General features: G+C 29.2%; 1 protein-coding gene across 1 annotated transcript; it reads right to left on the bottom strand.

Moving 5' to 3' along the window:
* Nucleotides 1–1,806: 1,806 nt before the first annotated feature.
* Nucleotides 1,807–10,654, bottom strand: LOC136088250 (uncharacterized). The gene is made up of 4 exons (XM_065811935.1): nt 10,523–10,654; nt 5,355–5,496; nt 3,608–5,195; nt 1,807–1,825 (listed from the first exon to the last, which is right to left on the bottom strand). The coding sequence occupies exons 1-4, from the start codon at nt 10,652–10,654 to the stop codon at nt 1,807–1,809; spliced, it is 1,881 nt and encodes a 626-aa protein (XP_065668007.1).
* Nucleotides 10,655–20,001: the final 9,347 nt, after the last annotated feature.

The following is a 20,001-nucleotide window of genomic DNA, read 5'->3' as shown; positions in this document are numbered from 1 at the left end:
TTAGTTTACGTTTGTAGCTTCGCGCCATCGCTAAGAGAAACTGAAGCAGAATAATAATTAATGCTCTGTCCGAAGACACCCCGCTGTCCGAAGTCACCCCGGTTGACGGTAACGTCAAGGAAAATAACCATAATCTTGGAATGCTTACTAAATTAATTAATTTAAATCAGCTCAAATTTTTTGTGGATTGTGACCTAAAGCTCATAAACGGACTTCTTAGCATATCAGTAAGAGATTTTGCTTAATTTTATTAATTTTTACAAGTAGCTATTAAAACATTAAATCTCAGAATAATAAAATAATTTATTATAGAGTCATGGTGGAAAACATGGTTGTTGTTACTGTACTGGCACAATAAGCTCATCAGGTGACTTAGGAACTTTTTCCTCCTTTAGTTCAGATTACTATCTGTACCAAGATGCAGGATATCCTTATAAGACTATGCAGTTATTCAATACTTACCTTCTAGAAGGCTATGTACATTTATAATAACGCAACAAATGGACTACGCGTTTTAATACATAAGCCTATATATGTAAAGTATTATATAATAAGTATTATCTTTAAAAAAAAGTTATAAAATAAATAAATTTATGAATAAAATTTTTAATCATATAGAAATTGATTTATCTTATTGTTATTTATAATTTTTTTTAATTCGTTAATAAAAATTATTTTTTTTTTGTTATAAGTTGAATAAAAATATAACCGAGGCAAAGTAATGCCCTGAAAACTAAGCAATGAAGTTCTATTATAAAACTACCGTAAGCCGAACGCTAATTTTTTAAGTTGGTTGCAGTTTTCTTAAGCATTCCTTATAATGAATTTTTGACACTTAAATGGGCATAACTTTTAGTAGAATCATTCGTTTTTTAAGAAATTTTCACCATTGTGATATTGATTTAAAGCTCTTTACAATGATGTATAATAATTAAATATTTGAATAGTTTAAAAATTTTGCACACGTACCTATAAGAAGGAACACTTTCGATTTTATTTTAACACATTTCCGCTTGTTCATTTACATATTAATAGAATCTAAAGAAAAACCTCATATCTTTTGAAATTCAACCTAAAACCCTTAGAATCAAGCAGTGCCAGATAAAACCCAATCAAGCAAATTCGCTTGATTTTTTTACCATATGGGGCCCGTCCGGAAACCAAAACACTTACCCGTCAAAATCCCGTTCCCGTAAGCTCAGACAAAAACCATACGGTATCCGCCTGTCAATGTTGGCTGGGAAACTTCTCTAGGTACGTAGCATGAAAATTTTAAATTAATACTAGAATGTTATATATCATTAGAAACCCCTAAACACATTATTTTAAGGTATTTTAAAGGTGAAAATTATAAAAAACAAACAATTAGACAAAAAGTTATTTCGTTTTTAGTACCAAAAGTTTGATATGTGGATTTGTTGAAGAAACTGTGATCAAAATTTAGTTTTTCTTTACTTAAATTGTTATAACTTTGTTAATTCTTATTAAAATGCCAATAACTTGGTATCAAAAGATAGATGTAACAGTGGGCTACAAAATTATTATGGCCTCTGCCCACCGGGAAAATCCAGGAGACTAGAGAGGGTTCAAAACCACCACCTATACTACCTAAAAAAGTATATTTCTTTCATAGTAGAGCGTCTTTTTATGTGAAATTAGTCATTTCTATATATAAATTTTATTATAATTTGCTCCTTCCCCACCACCACATATAAGAGCTGTATCTTTGTGCTAGTGTAGATATGAAAGAGATAGTTAACAGACCCTATTATCAAAAATAATTCATTCTCATAAATATTTGTATCTTTATAATGAAAAAGGAAATCTATTATTATAAATAAAAAAATATAAAATATAAATAAAAATCATATTTTACTGCTTTATAATATATATTAGTGGCGAATACATTGGTTTAGGAAAATGGGTGCGTGCCATCCCCCTCCAACTTAAGTAAAAAAAAAAAGGGCACAAAATGTGATTATTTATAGAAAAAAGTATAAAATATTATAAAATTAATATAAAAAATTTACATAAAAATATATCTTACCAAATTAAAAGACTCTAGATATAATCTAAACATATTTTACCACATCGCAAGACTATAATTGCCGGTCGTATCCAGGTGGCTAAAGGGGGTATCGAACTTCCATACTCACTGCCAAAAATACATATTTCGTCCATAGTTGAGCGTCTCTTTTGTGAAACTAGTCATTTCTGTATACAAAATGTTATTTTAATTTTAATACAATAAATTTTTAATACAAATTTTTTTTGACCTCTAACCATTGGATGTATCAAGGGGGCTAAACAGGACAAAAAGGGGCGTGAAAAAAGATTGAGAAATTCAAAATTGCTATTATCTAAAATGATACGAAGTAATTTGAAAACATATGCACCACATTACAAGACAACTAAGTGTATCCTTTTTTTCAATTCATGCCCCACTTTCTGTGAAGGTAGTGTTTGAACCCCCTCCAACCTAGAGATTAAGATTGTTAAAAATAAATTTAAAAATAAATAAATAAAAATACTTGTGATACCTTTCTTTGCAACTCACACCATTTACAGTACCTTTTTTGCAAGTTACACCACTAGCAGTACTTATCTTGCAAGACACACTACTTGCTGTGCTATTCTGCAAGTCACACCATATGCGGTACCTTTTTTGCATGTAACACCATTTGTTGTACCAAACTACGAGAATTTACAAACTTGACGGTGGTTGTAGAAATAGATGCAACTAAAGAATACATACAAAAAATTTAAAAATCAATTATTCCATTTAAATACTATAATTTACAAACTTTCGAGTATGGGTTGAAGCAGATGCATGGTCACATCTAGACACTAAGCACTAAACACTGAAGAAAAAAGAATTCACGAAAATGATATTTTAAAATTTGTTTGCAAGTTTTACTCATTTGTTGATAAATGTTGTTATCATGTTACTCATTTGTTGATAAAAATTGTTAAATGTTATTTGTTGATAAAAATTGTCAAATGTTACTCATTTGTTGATAAAAATTGTTCATAAATGTTGATATAGTTATTATATTCAAAAATTATACAAATTTCAAAAGGTATAGCATAATTAAACTTTGTATAGCCTTATGCTAATTAATTTTAACTATAAAAGTTTATTTTACTGCATTGCATAAAATCATATAAAGAAAAAAGAAACTAAACTCATTTGAAAAAGTAAAATGCTATAAAATGAAACACTTGCCATGCAAATAACTAATAATATTTATAGAAAAGATAATATTATTATTGTCAATAATATTGCAACACTACGCTGAACTCTTTTTTGTGTGTCGAATTAATGGAATAATTAAAATTAAACTTTCCTTACACTCTTCTCTAATTGATCTATATAAAAATCTAATCAATCAATCAAAATTTATTGACAGGCTCAAGGCCCAATATAATAAATATTCAATGGGTAAAATAAAGTGGATTATAATAAAACAAAGACTATCGCACTTAAATATAAACAAAACCCAAGAAAAAAGAAATAATAATAAATAAATAAAATAAAGATAAGAAACTAAAGTGTTGTAAATATAACTCAGCTCTCCATTTAAACATCAGTGGAGACAGCAAGAACCTGTCAGAGTTAACAAAAGCTTTTATGACGAGGTTCTCACTATTCTGCAGCAGTAACAGTGAGGAGTATTGTTGCTTGCGAATTACAACATTAAGCGAATGGGAACCATGTTTCACAAATAATTCACTTGCACTGTTCCATGGTGGCCTCTTTAATATCAAGCGAAGTGCATTATTATATGCAACACATAGGCGATGGAATGAGTCTTTTCTCCAAAGATACCACAGCTGACATCCATAGATTGGGCTGCAAAAGGCATTAAATAACATAATCTTTGTTTGTATCTGTGTAGAGCTGAACTTTCTACGGATGAGGTTAGCTTTAGCATAGATAGAACGCACGTGTTTTAAAATATCTTTGTCATCCTGCATATCGTTTGAGATCAAGTGACCCAGATATTTATAATGACTAGTGTATGTGAGAACCATGCCAGATAATGTGAAACTAGGGCTATTTATAAGAGGTTTATAAATTTCAAAAAACATTATTTGAGACCTAATATTGTTATAAACTATGTCATGTTTCACAGCATAACTGGAGCATAAATCAAGTAAGATCTGGAGACCTTTGGCTGAGGGTGCACATAGGACAATATCATCAGCATAAAGAAGATGGTTAACAAGAGAAGGACCCAACCAACAGCCTACGGTAGTTTTATTGAGTAAAACACTAAGATCGTTAATATATATATTAAAAAGAAGAGGAGACAGTACACCTCCTTGTCGCACTCCATTACTGATATTAAATGTTTTGGAAAATATTCCACCCCAAAGGATCTGAGCTGTTTGACCAACATACCAGACAATAAGTAAGCGTAAAGTTACACCAGAGATAATTTTAGATAGTTTCGTAAATAGTGAATCAAAGCGAACTCTATCAAAGGCTTTACTAATGTCAATAAATGACACATGCATATTTGAGCCATGTGATAGGTAAAAATTTAAAATATCTTTTAAAATAAGAACTGGCATAAAAGTGCTATGGTTTTTCTTAAATCCAAATTGGTTTGGAGTCCCAGTGAAACTTTCATTAATGCGTGAGACAAAAATATGTTCCAAAACCTTGGAGAAAATTGTCACCAAAGCAATTGGACGATAATTAGCAGAATCGGAGATGTCACCATTCTTATCTTTAACCACAGGAGAAATAACTGAGTGTGAAGCACCAATAGGCATGTATCCATGGCAAAGCATGGAGGAAAAACATAAAGATAAAATATTAAAGTAATTTGTGCTAGCATAGAGATAATGCTCCAACTGAAGTCCAAAATGGTCAGCTGCTTTTCCACAGGACATACGATTTATGATAGATTGGACTTCATCAGGAGTGACAAGAAAGGCATCATCTTTAAGAAGATTACAGTGTTTATCTATAAAGTTGTCATTTATATTGCATGCTGGCTTGACTGAGTTGAACAGGGTGGAATAGTTATTATACCACATGTGGCATACATTATCAGGACCTGAGGCAGAGTTAATAGAAGGTGGAAGACTACATTTATCGCTGCGAATAGAAGTCACGATAGACCAGAAACTGGTATAGTTCTTATTCGCTAAACTGTTAGCCAGCTTTTCTGCTTTTATAGTATCTTCGTTTTTTTTGCAGAAACGAATGGCATATTTATATTAGGCTCTTGAATTTTTAAAAAGATTGAAGATTGGGCCAACTTTTGGTTTATTATAGCTACGCCATAAGCAGAACGCATCTTTAGCAGCCTTATGAGCATCTTTAACATAATCTGTTCAACCTGTCATAGGTTGTTTTCTATTTAAACTTGATTTAGAATAATTAAAACACTGAGATGAAGATTGAGTAAGACATTCATTCAGAATATTGTACAGGTGGTTAATCTGCTTAACATGCTCAAGGTGGTTAATCTGCTTAACATGCTAATAATAATTATATAAATAAAACCAACAACAATAATTAAAAAACTTTAAAATTTCTATTAGAATTTACTATTATTTATATTATTTAAAAGTCAATATCAAAACTCTTATTGAATAAGGTTAGAGCAAGACTTATTTTCATTATATAATATTTCTAAACATCCTAACGTTTCCTTAATATTTTCTTTATTTAATATTTCCTTTTTATATTATATTTTTTAGCTTTTTACTTATAATAAGTAGAAAATTAAAAAAGAAATATTAGATAATGAAAATGTATAAAAGAATCACATAAATGTGACTAAACCATGTTATAATTAAATAAATGTTTTTTAAAATAACTAATTACTCAGATACTTTTAAAAATTACTAAACATAAGAACAATAACTCCTTTCATTAATTTATCCATCTAAACAAGAAAAAAAGTGCTTTTCACTTTCTTAAACTTTTATCCCTCTATGTCCCATTTAATCTTTTCCTGCCTGATCTCCTTATTAGACGATCTAACAATTAGATCTAATCAGAACACTTAATAAAAAATCACTTGATAAAAACTTTTAAAAAGGTTTTATTTAAAATTTTTAAAAAGGCTTGATAAAAAGGTTGAAATAAATAAACTTTATAACTGAATTACCGTTTCCCTTCTTTTTTTACCACTTTTTTCTGGCTCATTTTCCTATTCTAAATTTGACTAAATTATCATATTTATATACCATATATTATTTGCAAATTAAATCCTTATCACCCCCCCCCCCACCCCCCCAACCCCCCCCCCCCCCCCCCCCCCCCCCCCGCTCTTTCACCCAATTTGAGGAAAGATGAATTTTAGGTATCAAAAGTGCTCCACAAATTAGGGTATCTGCTATTAAAAATAAATCGATGAAATTTGACAGATGCAAAGAAAATGTGTAAACTTAACTCGGTGAAAGATCAGAAAAAAATTGAGCATTTCTTTAACATTTACTGAATACACAAAGTACAACAAAAAATTTGTTACTATTAAATTCACTTAAAATAATCTTCGTTGTAATCTATAGATACAGATTAATAAAGTTTAATTAGTCTAGTTTCTGAAAAAACATCTATGTTAATTTAAAATTATAGTCTTTCTCTATAACAATATAGAGTAAGATAACAATTGCCAGACGACTTAAAAGATTGCAAATTAAATAATTAGGAAAGTAAGATAAAGGAAACGAATTCCAAAGAACTGATGTACGAGGAAAAAAATGGACGAATAAGAAATTTTGGAGCAGTAAAAGTATGAGACTTAACTGAATGACGAGTAACACAATAATTAATTTTAGTAGATGGGACAAGAAAAACAAGTTCTTCAGAGCAGTGCCTATTATAGTATTTATAGAAAAGGTGATAATAGTTAGGGGTTAGCTGCAAGAGCAGGTCCAACTATATTTACTATGCGTTTTTGCACCTTGTCTAAAAGAGAAAAGGGCATCATTAGAAGATTCACCCCAAATATGGCAACAGTATTCCATACAAGGAAGGATTTGAGATTTAAAGAGATAAAGAATAGAATCTGGAGTAAGAAAGTTGTGAGTACGATAAAGAAATACAACCTTAGCAGATGCTAATTTTGTAGTCAATTTGATATATAGTTTTTAAGAAAAATCAGAGGTAAGACTTAATTCTAAAAGATGAGGGGTAGATGACTCATCGAGTACATTACCATTCATAAATATAGAAAGATCTGGATTATTGCGATAACAATTGGCTGAAAAAAATTAAGTTTTATCTGAATTAAATTTCGCCAGACACTGAGAGCCCATGCTGTAGCAGAAGTGAGATATTTTTCAAGCTCAAATGCCCCCTCTAAGCAATATGAGTGAGTTGGCTTCTTTTCAAAACAAGAATAAATGGCAGTATCATCAACAATGGTAGTATCATCAGTGTGTTGGCTTTTTTTCAAAACAAGAATAAATGGTAGTATCATCAACAATGCCACCTTAGGTGTGAGAATATTCTGAAGATATTTAATGTAAATTAAAAAGAGTATAGGGTCAAGAATAGAACCTTGAGGAAGCCCTGAAGTTACAGGATATGAAGAAGAGTGCTGTCCATTGAGGACAATTTTTATACAACAATTCGTATGGAAGGATTTAATAATCTTAGAGATGTTACCTGATAAGCCATAAGAAGAAAACTTATGGAAAAGACCAGCATGCTAAACGTTATCTTTAATCTATCTAATGCACAATAGAACCTATCGGTTATTACTTTATGCAAATCAGCTGTAGAATGAGAAGATTCAAATCCATATTGATGATTAGAAAGTAAGTTATTTGATTCAATATAAGAAATGAAATGTTTGTTAAATACAGATTCAAAAACCTTGCTTATAATAAAAGAGAAGACTAATGGGACGGTAGTTAGACGAGTCAGATTGCTCTCCAAAGTTTTTGATATTAGGGTTAACAGATGCTGCTTTCCACTTGTTAAATTATTTTGAAAGTATAGACTACAGCTCCGGAGAATACTTCTGCAAGACTATAACAGGACTGTCAGGACCACAAGCTGTAGAAGAGTATAAGCAGGAAATTTCTTTAGATACAGAAGTTGGAGTAATACGAATGTCAAGCAATGGATCATCCTGTTTGTCGGCTATATTAGGTTGAACTCAGCTGATGCATTTAAGAGATGATATTGATGAAAAGTTTTTAACAAACAATTCAGCTTTGTCTTTAGGTGAGGTGACAAAATCTGAACCGTACAAGAGAGATGGAATAACAGATTTGCCCTAAGGGTGTATGTTGAAAACTGAGCACTAACTAGGATCAGAAACAAAACATAAGTTAAGTTGATAAGGTATATGATTAGAATTGTCTCGAAAGCGAGTTGGAAAGTTGACTATTTGAGTAACAGATTGAGAAAGGCAAAAGTTGTGGGCCTTAGCGCCTGCAAAGTCAGTGACACTAGGGCCAAGCCATTCCGTGTGTTGAGCCTTAAAGTCACAAACAACAAAGATTTTGGCTGAAAGATAAAGAGATAAGGCTTTGTTAATTTGATCAAAAATAACATCGAAAAGAGTGCAGCTTGAGATGAAGGAGAGCGATATTGAACAATGAGAAAGGCAATAGTGTGAAGTGATGCTAAACGAAAGCGCATAAAAGAATAGTTGGTGAGTTCAAATCTGGTTTTCAGGCAGATGGGTGAATTCTCACAAATGTAAATACCCATGCCAAACATGTGATTATTTCAGTCTTTAAAAATTAAAGGAAGATAAACATCAACACTAAGATTGTAAGATGAGATTGTCGAACTCAAATTAGTCTCGCAAATGGCAAGTAGGTGTGCTGATTTTTGCAATACATAAGACTCAACAGAAGAAAAGTTACTTCGAAGACCACGAATAATAGTGAATGATAGATTTAGAGAACTTGGTGATAATGATGGTTTTTTGTGTTTTATAGTTTTTGGCACTTTAGTCATTTTTAAATTTGTTAAAGAACTCGACTCAAAGCATAGATAAAACTCAGTACACTATTTAATAGTCCAAGCAATTGCCTCATTGCTATTAATGAACCCTAAGCGGCGTAGCGATAAGGCAAATTTCGGGGCGTAGTGATAAAGCAAATTTTGCCTTCTTTTAGCCCCAGTCATGTAAATTTTATTTATATAAAACGGCATTGTATTCTTTTTTTTAATTACAAAATAAATTAAAAAAAAAAAAATAAGCAAAAAAAAAGTAAGAAAGGGCTCCAAATGTGACCTCAAAAATGCATACAAAAAGTACAAACAGGTACACCATTCATGCGCAACATGGCACTGTTAGTACTCTGATATTTTACAGCTGTTGGAATCAGCCTCTCTGTGAGCTACCACAGAGTTCGGAAAACCTGACTACCAGCCGGCCTCAGAACCATAAAACTGAGTTTTAGAGCTGTACCCTCATTAGGAGATTATAGAATGAGTTGCTCTGTCATTAAAACAGAGACACAAGCAAAACCTATGCATTGAGTCAAGAAGATCCAGCATTTAACATCCTAAACTGGAAACAATGTATTATAAATACATCTGCGTCAGTCTAATAGACAAAGAAGGGGGGGGGGCGAGGCTGGTCAACAGAGAGAATCTGTTTACCTCTTAAGTCTTTGCCTAGGAGGCTTTTTACAAGACAGTAGCTGGATGCATTTACCTAAAATGAGTTTTTTTACCGAGACACCATCTCTAGCCTTTACTCGACCAAGAAACCCAAGGCAGGGGGTGTTTTAAATTGGAGTTTGCTTCTGCTAGTGTGTCGGAAGACTAGGAGAGTCTCTAATAGACAAAAGACTAGGAGAGTCTCTCTTTGTTTGTCGGCAGACAAGGAGAGTCAGACTAGGAGAGTCGAAGTTGGCTTCTCCTAGTCTGTTGACAGACTAGAAAAGCAAGCCAGGGAGTGTTTAAAGTTGGAGTTGACTTCTCCTAGACATAATTGTCTCAAATTTGTCGTAAAAACTAGTCAATGTAAAAATCATTTAACTTAGTAATTAATTTAAAAAAGAAGTGATTGTCGAAAGGTGTTTTTATAAAAGCGATTCTATTAAAAATGTATACACGACAAAGTCACAAGCCTATGAATTGCTTAATCCCATTGCCATTTGTATTTGTGTATAATAACCAGTGTGATGATCTGATATAATAATCATTGTCATTCAAACATTTGGAAATTGAAAAGTGCTTTTTCATTCTAAGACATTTAAATTTCAATTAAACCAAATTAATATTTAGCTTCTTTATCATATACAAGACCACCCGGACTCGCAGATAAGCAAATTCCAGTTGTCCTAACTGAAATATTACAATTTAATCTGTTTTTTAAAACTTTAATATATTTCTCTCGTGCATGTGGCTCATGAGCACGCCCGTGGTCTAAAGACTCTTGTATGTTAGGCAAATCAACAATTTGTGTGTTATTAATTAACTGATGAAAAAGAGTTTCAAATTGTCTTTTGCGTATATAAATTTTGTGAGAACTACTTGAGGTTAAGCGATGTTTTCTCAGATTTAACCAAAGTTTTGTGTAACTGTATCTGTACTTTCATACTTTCTGCTTTGTTCAGAAGATACTTTTACTGACAACAAAAGATCTTTTTGTTTCTCAATACTCCCAGTTGGGAGGTAAAAGCCAAGAGGTAAAGGAGGTAGGATATTAGACATATTGTAGGAAATTACTTGAAGTTTTTCGATATTAGTGGTAAGTTCAAAGCTCTCATTTATCTAGAAATGATAAGATAAAGGAGAACCAATTGGAAAATTTCCAAATGATTTTTCAGTAAAACTAAAAATGTCAGGTACGCAATGAACAATACCAATATCTTTATTTAAAAAAGCAACATATGATTTTTGATTGTAAATATTTCTTTTTAAAGTTTCTTCTTTATATTTTATTCGCCTCAGATCATATAAAGTAGGCTTAATGCCATGCTTAAATTCAAATTTTTAAACATTTGTAAATATAATAGGATTTTCATTTGTTTCAGTTTTATGACCTGAAATGCCTCATTGCCATGATCTACTTGTACAAGCAATCTCTTCAGGTACATACTAAGTAAATTTAAAGAATATTCTGCAAGTTCAAATAATAAAGCCATCACGTGAATACAATAACCACTATTTCAAGCATGGCACAAGTAATATGCTTTTCTAACAGAGCAAGTCAATCTGCTAATATAAACTTTTAAATCACGAACTTCATTTTTCATGCTTGCTTTGCATTTTGCTTTTACAATGATGCACGTTAGGTTATATATAAATACTACCCAATGGTATATATCGTTCAGATTTAAATCTTTTACCTCTTTCAAATGTTTTTTTTATTGCAATACTTTTGTTTTTAGCATTTTTTTTTTCTATGATTTTTTATTTCCTTAATAGTGAACAGTGGAAAGTATTTTAAACTTTTACACCATGTTAAAGTTTCATCTGCAGATTTCAAATTAGGTGAGCTATTTGAATTTCTATTTGTTTTTTAAACAATTGGTATTTCAGTGGAATAATTTTTTAAATCTACCATAACATCTTCTACTTGAGAATTTAATTATTTCGATATTTACGTTTTATCATTGCTTCATGTCATTACATCATAACGTCATTGGAATGCGGGATGCGTCTATTACCTTATCCAATTTTCTCATATCCAGCAAAGTATAGTTTACATTAGCAATTTTTATAAAACCATTTTCGCAACGTCTGCAAAGCATAGTTTTTACTGTAAAGTTATTTGTAATTATATTTCCAACAAAATATAACAAAAATGTAAAGACCGGCAACTGGTATTAAGCGAGTGTTAAACATCATCATACCAATATATACAATTATTTTTTTACCCCGTCTCTTGCAGCACTTGACGGGGTTTAAATCCGCCAATTGAAATGATTTTATAGAAATATTTAGAATAATTTATTAATAACAATTTTTATACAGTATGTTTTTTATGAAATAAATTACTTTTAAATAAGTAACTTAAAAACTTCATAATCACATTCATTTTTTAATATAAAACTATATTTAAATGTTTTTTAAGTATAACATTTTTTTTCTATAGCTAAGAATATGTTAAACGTTAATAAAGTTATTAAGTTGCATTTGAATAACTTTGCAACAACATGACATCTAACTCTTTTATGTTACTCTTTCTTAAACAAACTTTCATCAGTATGACCGATTGGCATACGTTCTGTCAGATGCTTTATTTCTTTTCTTGTAGAAGTTACAGATTTTACTAAATCTAATCAAATATAAATAATTCTATGTGTTAAAAAGAGAGATAAACGGATATATGTATTTAAACAGATTTTTCACCTTTAAGTAGGTTTTCAATGGAGGCCAATCTATATTCAATTGACTGTGTGATTTGTGCGAGGGTATGAGTAGAATTTTTGGTGTGAGTATTGTGAGGGGGTGTCAAAAACTTCAGAGATGACTACAACAAAAACACAAAAAGTTTTAGAAAACATATTGTTTTCTAGTTTATTACATTTATAAAAATATTTATAATTTAATTATCTTTAATTATACTAGTTATACTACTTAACAACAAACAAATAAAGCTTACTGAAGGTAAACTTATTTCTTCGGGATCATTTAGTAATGACATAAAGCTTTCATTAGAGTTTCCTTGTTGCTGTATCTTTCTCAAAAAATTCTAGTCATTTTTTATTTTTTTATATCTAATATTAATATTAACATATTTTAACTTAAATTATTTTTTATCAAGAAACATGTTTAATACTTACGGCATGGCGTGGTATTGACAATAATGGTTTGCTCCTTGGTAATGATGTTTAAAATAATTTTTCGTTATAAAAATGTAGTAAAACTTTCATCTAATTCAAGAAATGTAAGAAAACGTACTTGTTGACATGTAATTCAAAAAAGCCCATATTTAAATATATATTTTACATTTCCTCATTTAAAATAAATATTTTCAATTTCTTTCATTAAATTGTTTCTAGTTGGTTTTTTAAAAAAGTAACTTTAAAAGTTTACAGAAATGGCAGCTGGCTTAAGAGATAGAGGCATACTGAAATCAGAATCATAATCACTAGGCATATTGCAATAATTTTGGGAGGCAAATAATGAAGGTGATAATCATTTAAATGCTATTTTAATACGACATGAGTCACCCTCATAATCGGAAGCAATCAATAATATAAACAAGGTCGGAGAAAAAATATTAATAACATTAATAATTTACTAACATTGTACAGTGAGTCAAAAGTGACATTTTCGAAAAAACCCCCAAAACAAAAATTTTATTAACTTTTTTTATTAGCAATAGTTTATTACATTGTAAAACACAATCTGCAGAAAAATAACATTTGTTTAGAAAAAACTTTAAATTTTATCACATAATTTGGCTTGGCGATAAGACTGAATTTGTCTTCTTCTTACCCCAGCCGTGTATATACAATTTGTAAAAGTCTAATTTTGTTAAAAAATTCTTTATGGCGAAATGCATACATAATTACGCAAGTTATTTAAAAACTTCAATTTTTTCCATTTTATAAAAAATTCCGTTAATCACCCTACAAATTAACAACAAGGATATTATCTAAATTTATACTTTATTTAGAGTATTCTGTTGTTGGCTCATGCAATAGTTAAATGACACCAGGCGGTAGACTTTTTTTTTGTTATACATCTTCCTTCTAAATGTGCAAATTAAAGGATCAGATGCAGATAAAATGACAGTGAAAAAGATTTAAATTGTTTTTTTTTCGATCGAATTTTCTTGTTAAATTTTCACAAAAGATCTTAAAAACCTTATTGGTAGCCTCTTGAGTCTCTTCAGAAAACATACCTAATGGAAGAGTAAATAATTCAATGACTTCATAGGTATGAATCAAAACCTTATGAAGTGTTTGGTTCATAGGATACCGAGAGTTCAGGTCTACATATAGCAAAGAAGTTTCCCAACAGAATGTTTTAAATTTTGATGAGCTAACGTCATAATCATATGACATCGTGGCCAGAATAATATGAAGTCTTTTTATAAGATTTGCATCTATGTTCATTCTATTAGCTGAGACATCGTATTGCTGAAAAAATCGCCTTGCTGTGTTATCATCGTTTGATGTACCTGCCCCACCTATTCTTGGTTGTTCTATGACAAGACTCACCTTTTTTTGAAATTCAGCTTGAACTTTAATCTTTCTCAGTTTAACAATACTTTTTTCTTCTTCAGTCCTAGCCTGCCACTTCATAATTGGCATCTTGTAAGTGATATGGAGCATATATTCTTAAAACCTTATCCAAGCATTTAAAGTTGAAACACCATGTCTGATATTGCCTTCTCAAGTTTTTTTTTGAACTATTAAAGATACATTTTTCATTTCGATTGGAGATGCACCACACACTGAGCGGCATTAGTAAGAGTTGGTAACTGTGGAAATAGTAGCTTGAATTTTTCCATCTATCATTGTTATATTTACAATTGAATGAAGTTTTAAATGACGGCAAAAGTTGTTCTACAACTTCCTTCATTGTACAGTCCTCCAAAAAAACAGATACATTGGATAATGTTATATTATTAATAGAAGCCATAGTTGACTCATATTCTGCAAGAACTACCTCTTTTATTTTTTTCTACATCTAAATCTGAGAGGCCTACAGTAACTAGTTGACAATGGTGTCGGATATCTCTAAACAACCTGTTCTTCTCATCTTTGAAACAATATAATTCTAGAGGAACAAAGCAAGTTATAAAAAGCAATTCGTCAGTATTAAGTTCACTTGTATCATCTGACTATTGTTTATAAACAGATTGCCCTGTTGCACCATTAATGCCAGCTTTGTATATTAGAATTAGTGTAGTACAATTTTTAAGCAATGACGAATTTAACACAACACTATAAACTGAACATAATCTTGATACAGTATGAAAAAGAAGATTTTGTAATTGTACCTCTGCAGAGTAGTCACTGACCTGAATGTTTTCAGGGTAGCATTTATTTTTAGCCTTTTTTTCTATATGGTATGATGGGTATAGAGAGTTAAATTGAAGAGCATTATTTCTTAAATGCTGATAAGTTTCTTTAGATAAATTAGCATCTAAGACTAACGCGAAGACTAACGCTAATGATTGTTGTCACGTTTTTTATCGAATACGTTTAATTTTATTGTTTTCAGAAATTTTAAAATAAATAATAAATAAATAATATTGGTAATCTCTCAAACTTGTACAAAATGCAAGTTCATAATTTCGTATCTTATTTAGTTTTCATTACTTTAAAATGATAACATAAAAAATGGCAAATAATGGTATCAATGCAATCTAATTGTTTATTGAGTGAATACTATGCAGTAATTAGCAACCAAAACAATAAAAAAAGTTTTTTTTTAAAACTTAAGTCTATTAAAAAAATTATTATGAAGTCAAACTGCAGTTATTTTGTTATAATTCCTTTTAAATTTATTATTATCGATAATAATTGATAAAAAACGCTATAACGAGAAACGTGGACGTCGTTATTTGAATTTAGAAGTGTATTCGTTTAGGCAGCTAAAGGCAGGCAGTTTTTGAACCATGAGATCAATAACATAGTGGTGTTTGATGATATATAACTTTTGGCGGTTGATACAGGTTGATCCGCTGGTTTTAAATGATATGTTTAAAAGTTTTTTTATTTTTTCACTCAAAATGAAAGATATTTTCTTTGTTAAAAATATCTATATTAAGTGCAAACAAATTAATTTTTTTTATTTTATTTAAATATTAACATAATGATATATAAGTTATTTATATGATAAAAAAATAAACTTAAAGTTCTTCAAAATAAGAAATTAAATTTAAATTATAAATTTATATTCTATATCAACAACTTAAATTTTCACTAAAAAAGCACTTAAATTAAAAAGGGTGTGACGTCATGAGATAATCTAGCGATTTTCATAATAAAATAAAAGAGAAATACTTTAAAATTTAAAATGTAGTCTTATGCAGCAAGATAATTTGTTTTATATAAATAGCCCATATGATAACCACATCTATTTGTGCACGTATTTATTTAAAGAGTATACCACATTAGGTGGAATGGTTATGTGGACCGCATTATGTGTTCCGCATGTCGGCCACACCAATCATCAGTTTACATATCGATAATTATCTAGAATATAGTTTTACATTTTTATTCCACTTATAAGCACTATGGCCACATGTGGGCCATATATACCTTTCTTATCGGGAAATGATACTTTTATTCCTGACATTTAAAAATAATATTTTTTTCCGGGAGGCTAAATAAGTGGGAATTTTGTAAGAGCGAACTGGCATAAGTGCAATGCGTTTTGAAAACTGACATTAATGCGAACTGGCATATGTGCACCAAAAGAATTTGCAAACATTGGCATAAGTGGAAATTGGCATAAGTGCAAACTGGCATATATGCAAAGTATTTACAAAAACTGACATAAGTGCGAATTAGAATAAGTGCAAAGCAGGTAAAAAAACTGCCATAAGTGAGAACTGACATAAGTGCGAACTTGCATAATTGCGCCTAATAAAATTGCAAATATTGACATAATTGCAAATTATGTTAATATTTGCAAAACATTTATGCCAATGTTTGCAAATTCTTTTGGCGCACTTATGACAGTTTGCACTTATACATGTTTGCACTTATGTTAGTTCACACTTACCCCATTTGCACTTATGAAACTTGCGCTTATTCATTCAGCCGTCCCGTTTTTTCATTCTCCTGAAAAATTTGTAAAAATGAAGTTACATTGTTTTTGCACTGAGGTCTTTAATTGTTGATGGTTGAATTTCTTAACGGTCAAAAAATCTATCAACGTTTTAATTTTAACATTTTGGCTTTAAGAAAAACTTCGCATAATGCTTTACAACTTTTACAACACAATAAATAACAACTTTGTCATCCCAAAATTTACATTAGGTTAAATTCATATTCAATCCAACACCGTGGACCTTATTAATAGAAATTTTCCCCCCAATCATCTAAATCTTTATAAATATTACATTTAGATTAGCTGCTGCTTCGTTTGCAATGCAAACTCGGTAGAAAAGAGAAGCCTGGTGTTGCTTCTATTCATCAATGGTTTTGTAATTATTGACTACTATGAAAAATAAATTTAAATTCATATTTAAAGTGTTTAGCATGCTATGGTCAATCTAAAAAATACTCGTATACAAATAATCTAATAAATATCCAGTTGCAGAACGTGCTAACAGCTGACAGGTTTGACAATCTTGAATATGATTGCCAAAAAACAAATAACAAAACTGTGGAACTTTTCTTTCAGCTTTTTTTCTTTCTTAAGAATGAAAAGAATTTATTATCTTATGAAAATCATTTGTTCAAACAAAAAATGATACCTTTAACTAGCACTTCCTGATCAAAAAACACAATGGTTACTCTTAGTAACAGAAATCTAATTAACATTTTACAAAAACTTAATTATATAATAGAAAAAGTTTAATATAATAGCACTACAGACAAAACTATGAACAGCCACTAGTGCCTAATATTAAAATGTATTGTATACAAATTTATAAATCTTCTAAGAAATAGAAACATTTTAGATTAATTGTAATGTTTTTTTCCTTGGCATTCTTTTTGCTTCATATATATATATATATATATATATATATATATATATATATATATATATATATATATATATATATATATATATATATATATATATATATATATATATATATATATAAAGCAAAAAGAATGCAACAAAAACTATTATAAGAATAACAAGTCATACTAAAAAAAAAATAGGAAGAAATTGTTAAAAGATATTGCTGTTCTGTAAATTTTTAACCAGTTTTTGTCTCACTAAAAGTTTCAAAATTTTTCTCCTCTAAAGATCCTATTCCTCTAGAGTTCAAATCGTTCGTGGTCTACAAATTCGTTTGTGCATGATGTAACTCCTGTTATATAGGCGAAACTACTCGCCATCTCAAGACACGGATAACTGAACATTATAAGAGAGATAAAAAATCACATATCTATAAACATCTCCATGGTAATGAAAATTGTTTTATGCAATTAAATGAAAAGTGTTTTTCCGTTTTAGATTCAGCATCTAATAAGTTCGAATTAAAACTTAAAGAAAGCATGTTTATAGAATGGTTAAAACCTGGTATGAACAAACAGGTCAACCATGTCTAATTAACACTTTCTGTTTTGTTATTACTTTCTATGAATTTTTTATTTTTTTATTAACCTATTCTTTTGTCACTTCCTATTTGTTTTTTAGTATGACTTGTTATTCTTATAATAGTTTTTGTTGTATTTTTTTGTAATTAAATTAATAGTTTGTACACAGATAATTACATTTTGTATTGGTATTGAAAAAATCACCTATATAGGTATTTAAACAAATTTAAAAAATTAAACTTCAACTGAAGATGACTATTGATAGTCGAAACATGTATTGTTTTGTTTAGAATTAATAAAATGGTTTTATTAATTAAAAAGTTTGTCTTGTTTATTAATATATATATATATATATATATATATATATATATATATATATAATATATATATATATATATATATATATATATATATATATATATATATATATATTATTGTTATTATTATATATATATTATTGTTATTATTACACCTTTTTTTTTTTTTTTCACATTTGTCTGTCGTTGTACAATTATTTAGTAATTAAATAATTGTGGTAAATCTTTTTCGACTTTGGATCGCGCCAATAATAAAATTGAATTAAAAATTAAAGAAAAGTATTCATATAGGGTGGAAAAAACCCGATATGTATAAACAAGTATATCATGTTAAAAAGATTTACTTGTTAACCATTTAAAATGATTTGTTGTTCTGTTATATTTGTTAAAATGATTATTAATAATTCTTTTTGTATATATAAAATGTTTGTTATCAATTTTATGGCTTTGTATTATGTTTGTTTTTACAAATATATAAAATATTTTTTTAAAGTTTTTAACATGTATTCTAACTGATGATGACAGTATATAGTACCTTGAATTAAAATAACAAAGTTTTTAAATTTAATTTAAAAAATTGTCTTAATTTTGAAAGTATTTGTGTACATATATATATATATTATATATATATATATATATATATATATATATATATATATATATATATATATATATATATATATATACTTAAAAATATATAATAAGATTTTTTCAAACCTGATTAATATAAATATATTAAAATACGGTAAACTACTTAATATTAGCTTATGAGAGATAACTATGAATTAGACTAACGTATGGTTTTTTTTTATGAACAAGATTAGATTAGACTAATGTACAGTTTTTTTTATGATCAAGAAATGAGCAAGATTAATACAAAATGTCTATTTCAAATGATACTTTTGAATCAATGTCTCTAATATAATTTCTTCATGACATGATTTCATGTCATGAAGAGTTTCATGCATCTCTGGAACTTTTCCTGGAAAATTTATTGATTGACCTTTTATAAAATAAAAATGTAATTGGTTTTTTCGCAGTTTAAAGATAGTTTGTTTGCTCTGAATTATAAGTTAAAGTTTTAGAGTTCAGAATTTCAAATCGATACAAAAATCAATTTTAAATTACATATCACAAATATATTATTGAAGGTACTCTGGTCTTCGCGCTATACATTTCAATGATATATATTATTAATGCCTAAGGTAACCTACTCTTAGTATGTCACCTTAATAATTACTGCTTTCTATTACTCAAGTAATTTCTTACTCATTTATACATAACACTATTTTGTTTTAACAGAAAAATACTTTGATCTATTGTATCAAGCGCCTTTGAAAGATCAATAAGTACACCTGCTCACCTTTATCAAAAAATTGAAATATTTTGTTAGTGAGTTCCATGATAGCACGCTCAATCGAACAACTTTTTTGAAAACCAAACTGATTTTTGTATAAAAGTTTGTTTAAAGTTTAGTATACATTCTTTAATAAATTACTAATAAATTTTAGAAAACACAGGTTTTAAAGTCATACTCTATAATAATATAAGAACA

The sequence above is a fragment of the Hydra vulgaris genome, chromosome 12, assembly GCF_038396675.1.
Source record: "Hydra vulgaris chromosome 12, alternate assembly HydraT2T_AEP".
Taxonomy (NCBI): Eukaryota; Metazoa; Cnidaria; class Hydrozoa; order Anthoathecata; family Hydridae; genus Hydra; species Hydra vulgaris.
The sequence above is the reverse complement of the archived record's forward strand: the minus strand, read 5'-3'. Positions and strand labels throughout refer to the sequence as shown.

Excerpts from the sequence above, each read along its gene's own strand:
- LOC136088250 (XM_065811935.1), bottom strand. The coding sequence starts at position 10,654 with ATGTCTAATATCCTACCTCCTTTACCTCTTGGCTTTTACCTCCCAACT. Across the intron at positions 5,497-10,522 it reads AGTATGAAAGTACAGATACA|CATGTTAAGCAGATTAACCA; the intron begins GTTACACAAAAC and ends AATTATTATTAG. Across the intron at positions 5,196-5,354 it reads TAGAAAACAACCTATGACAG|ATACTATAAAAGCAGAAAAG; the intron begins GTTGAACAGATT and ends AAAAAAACGAAG.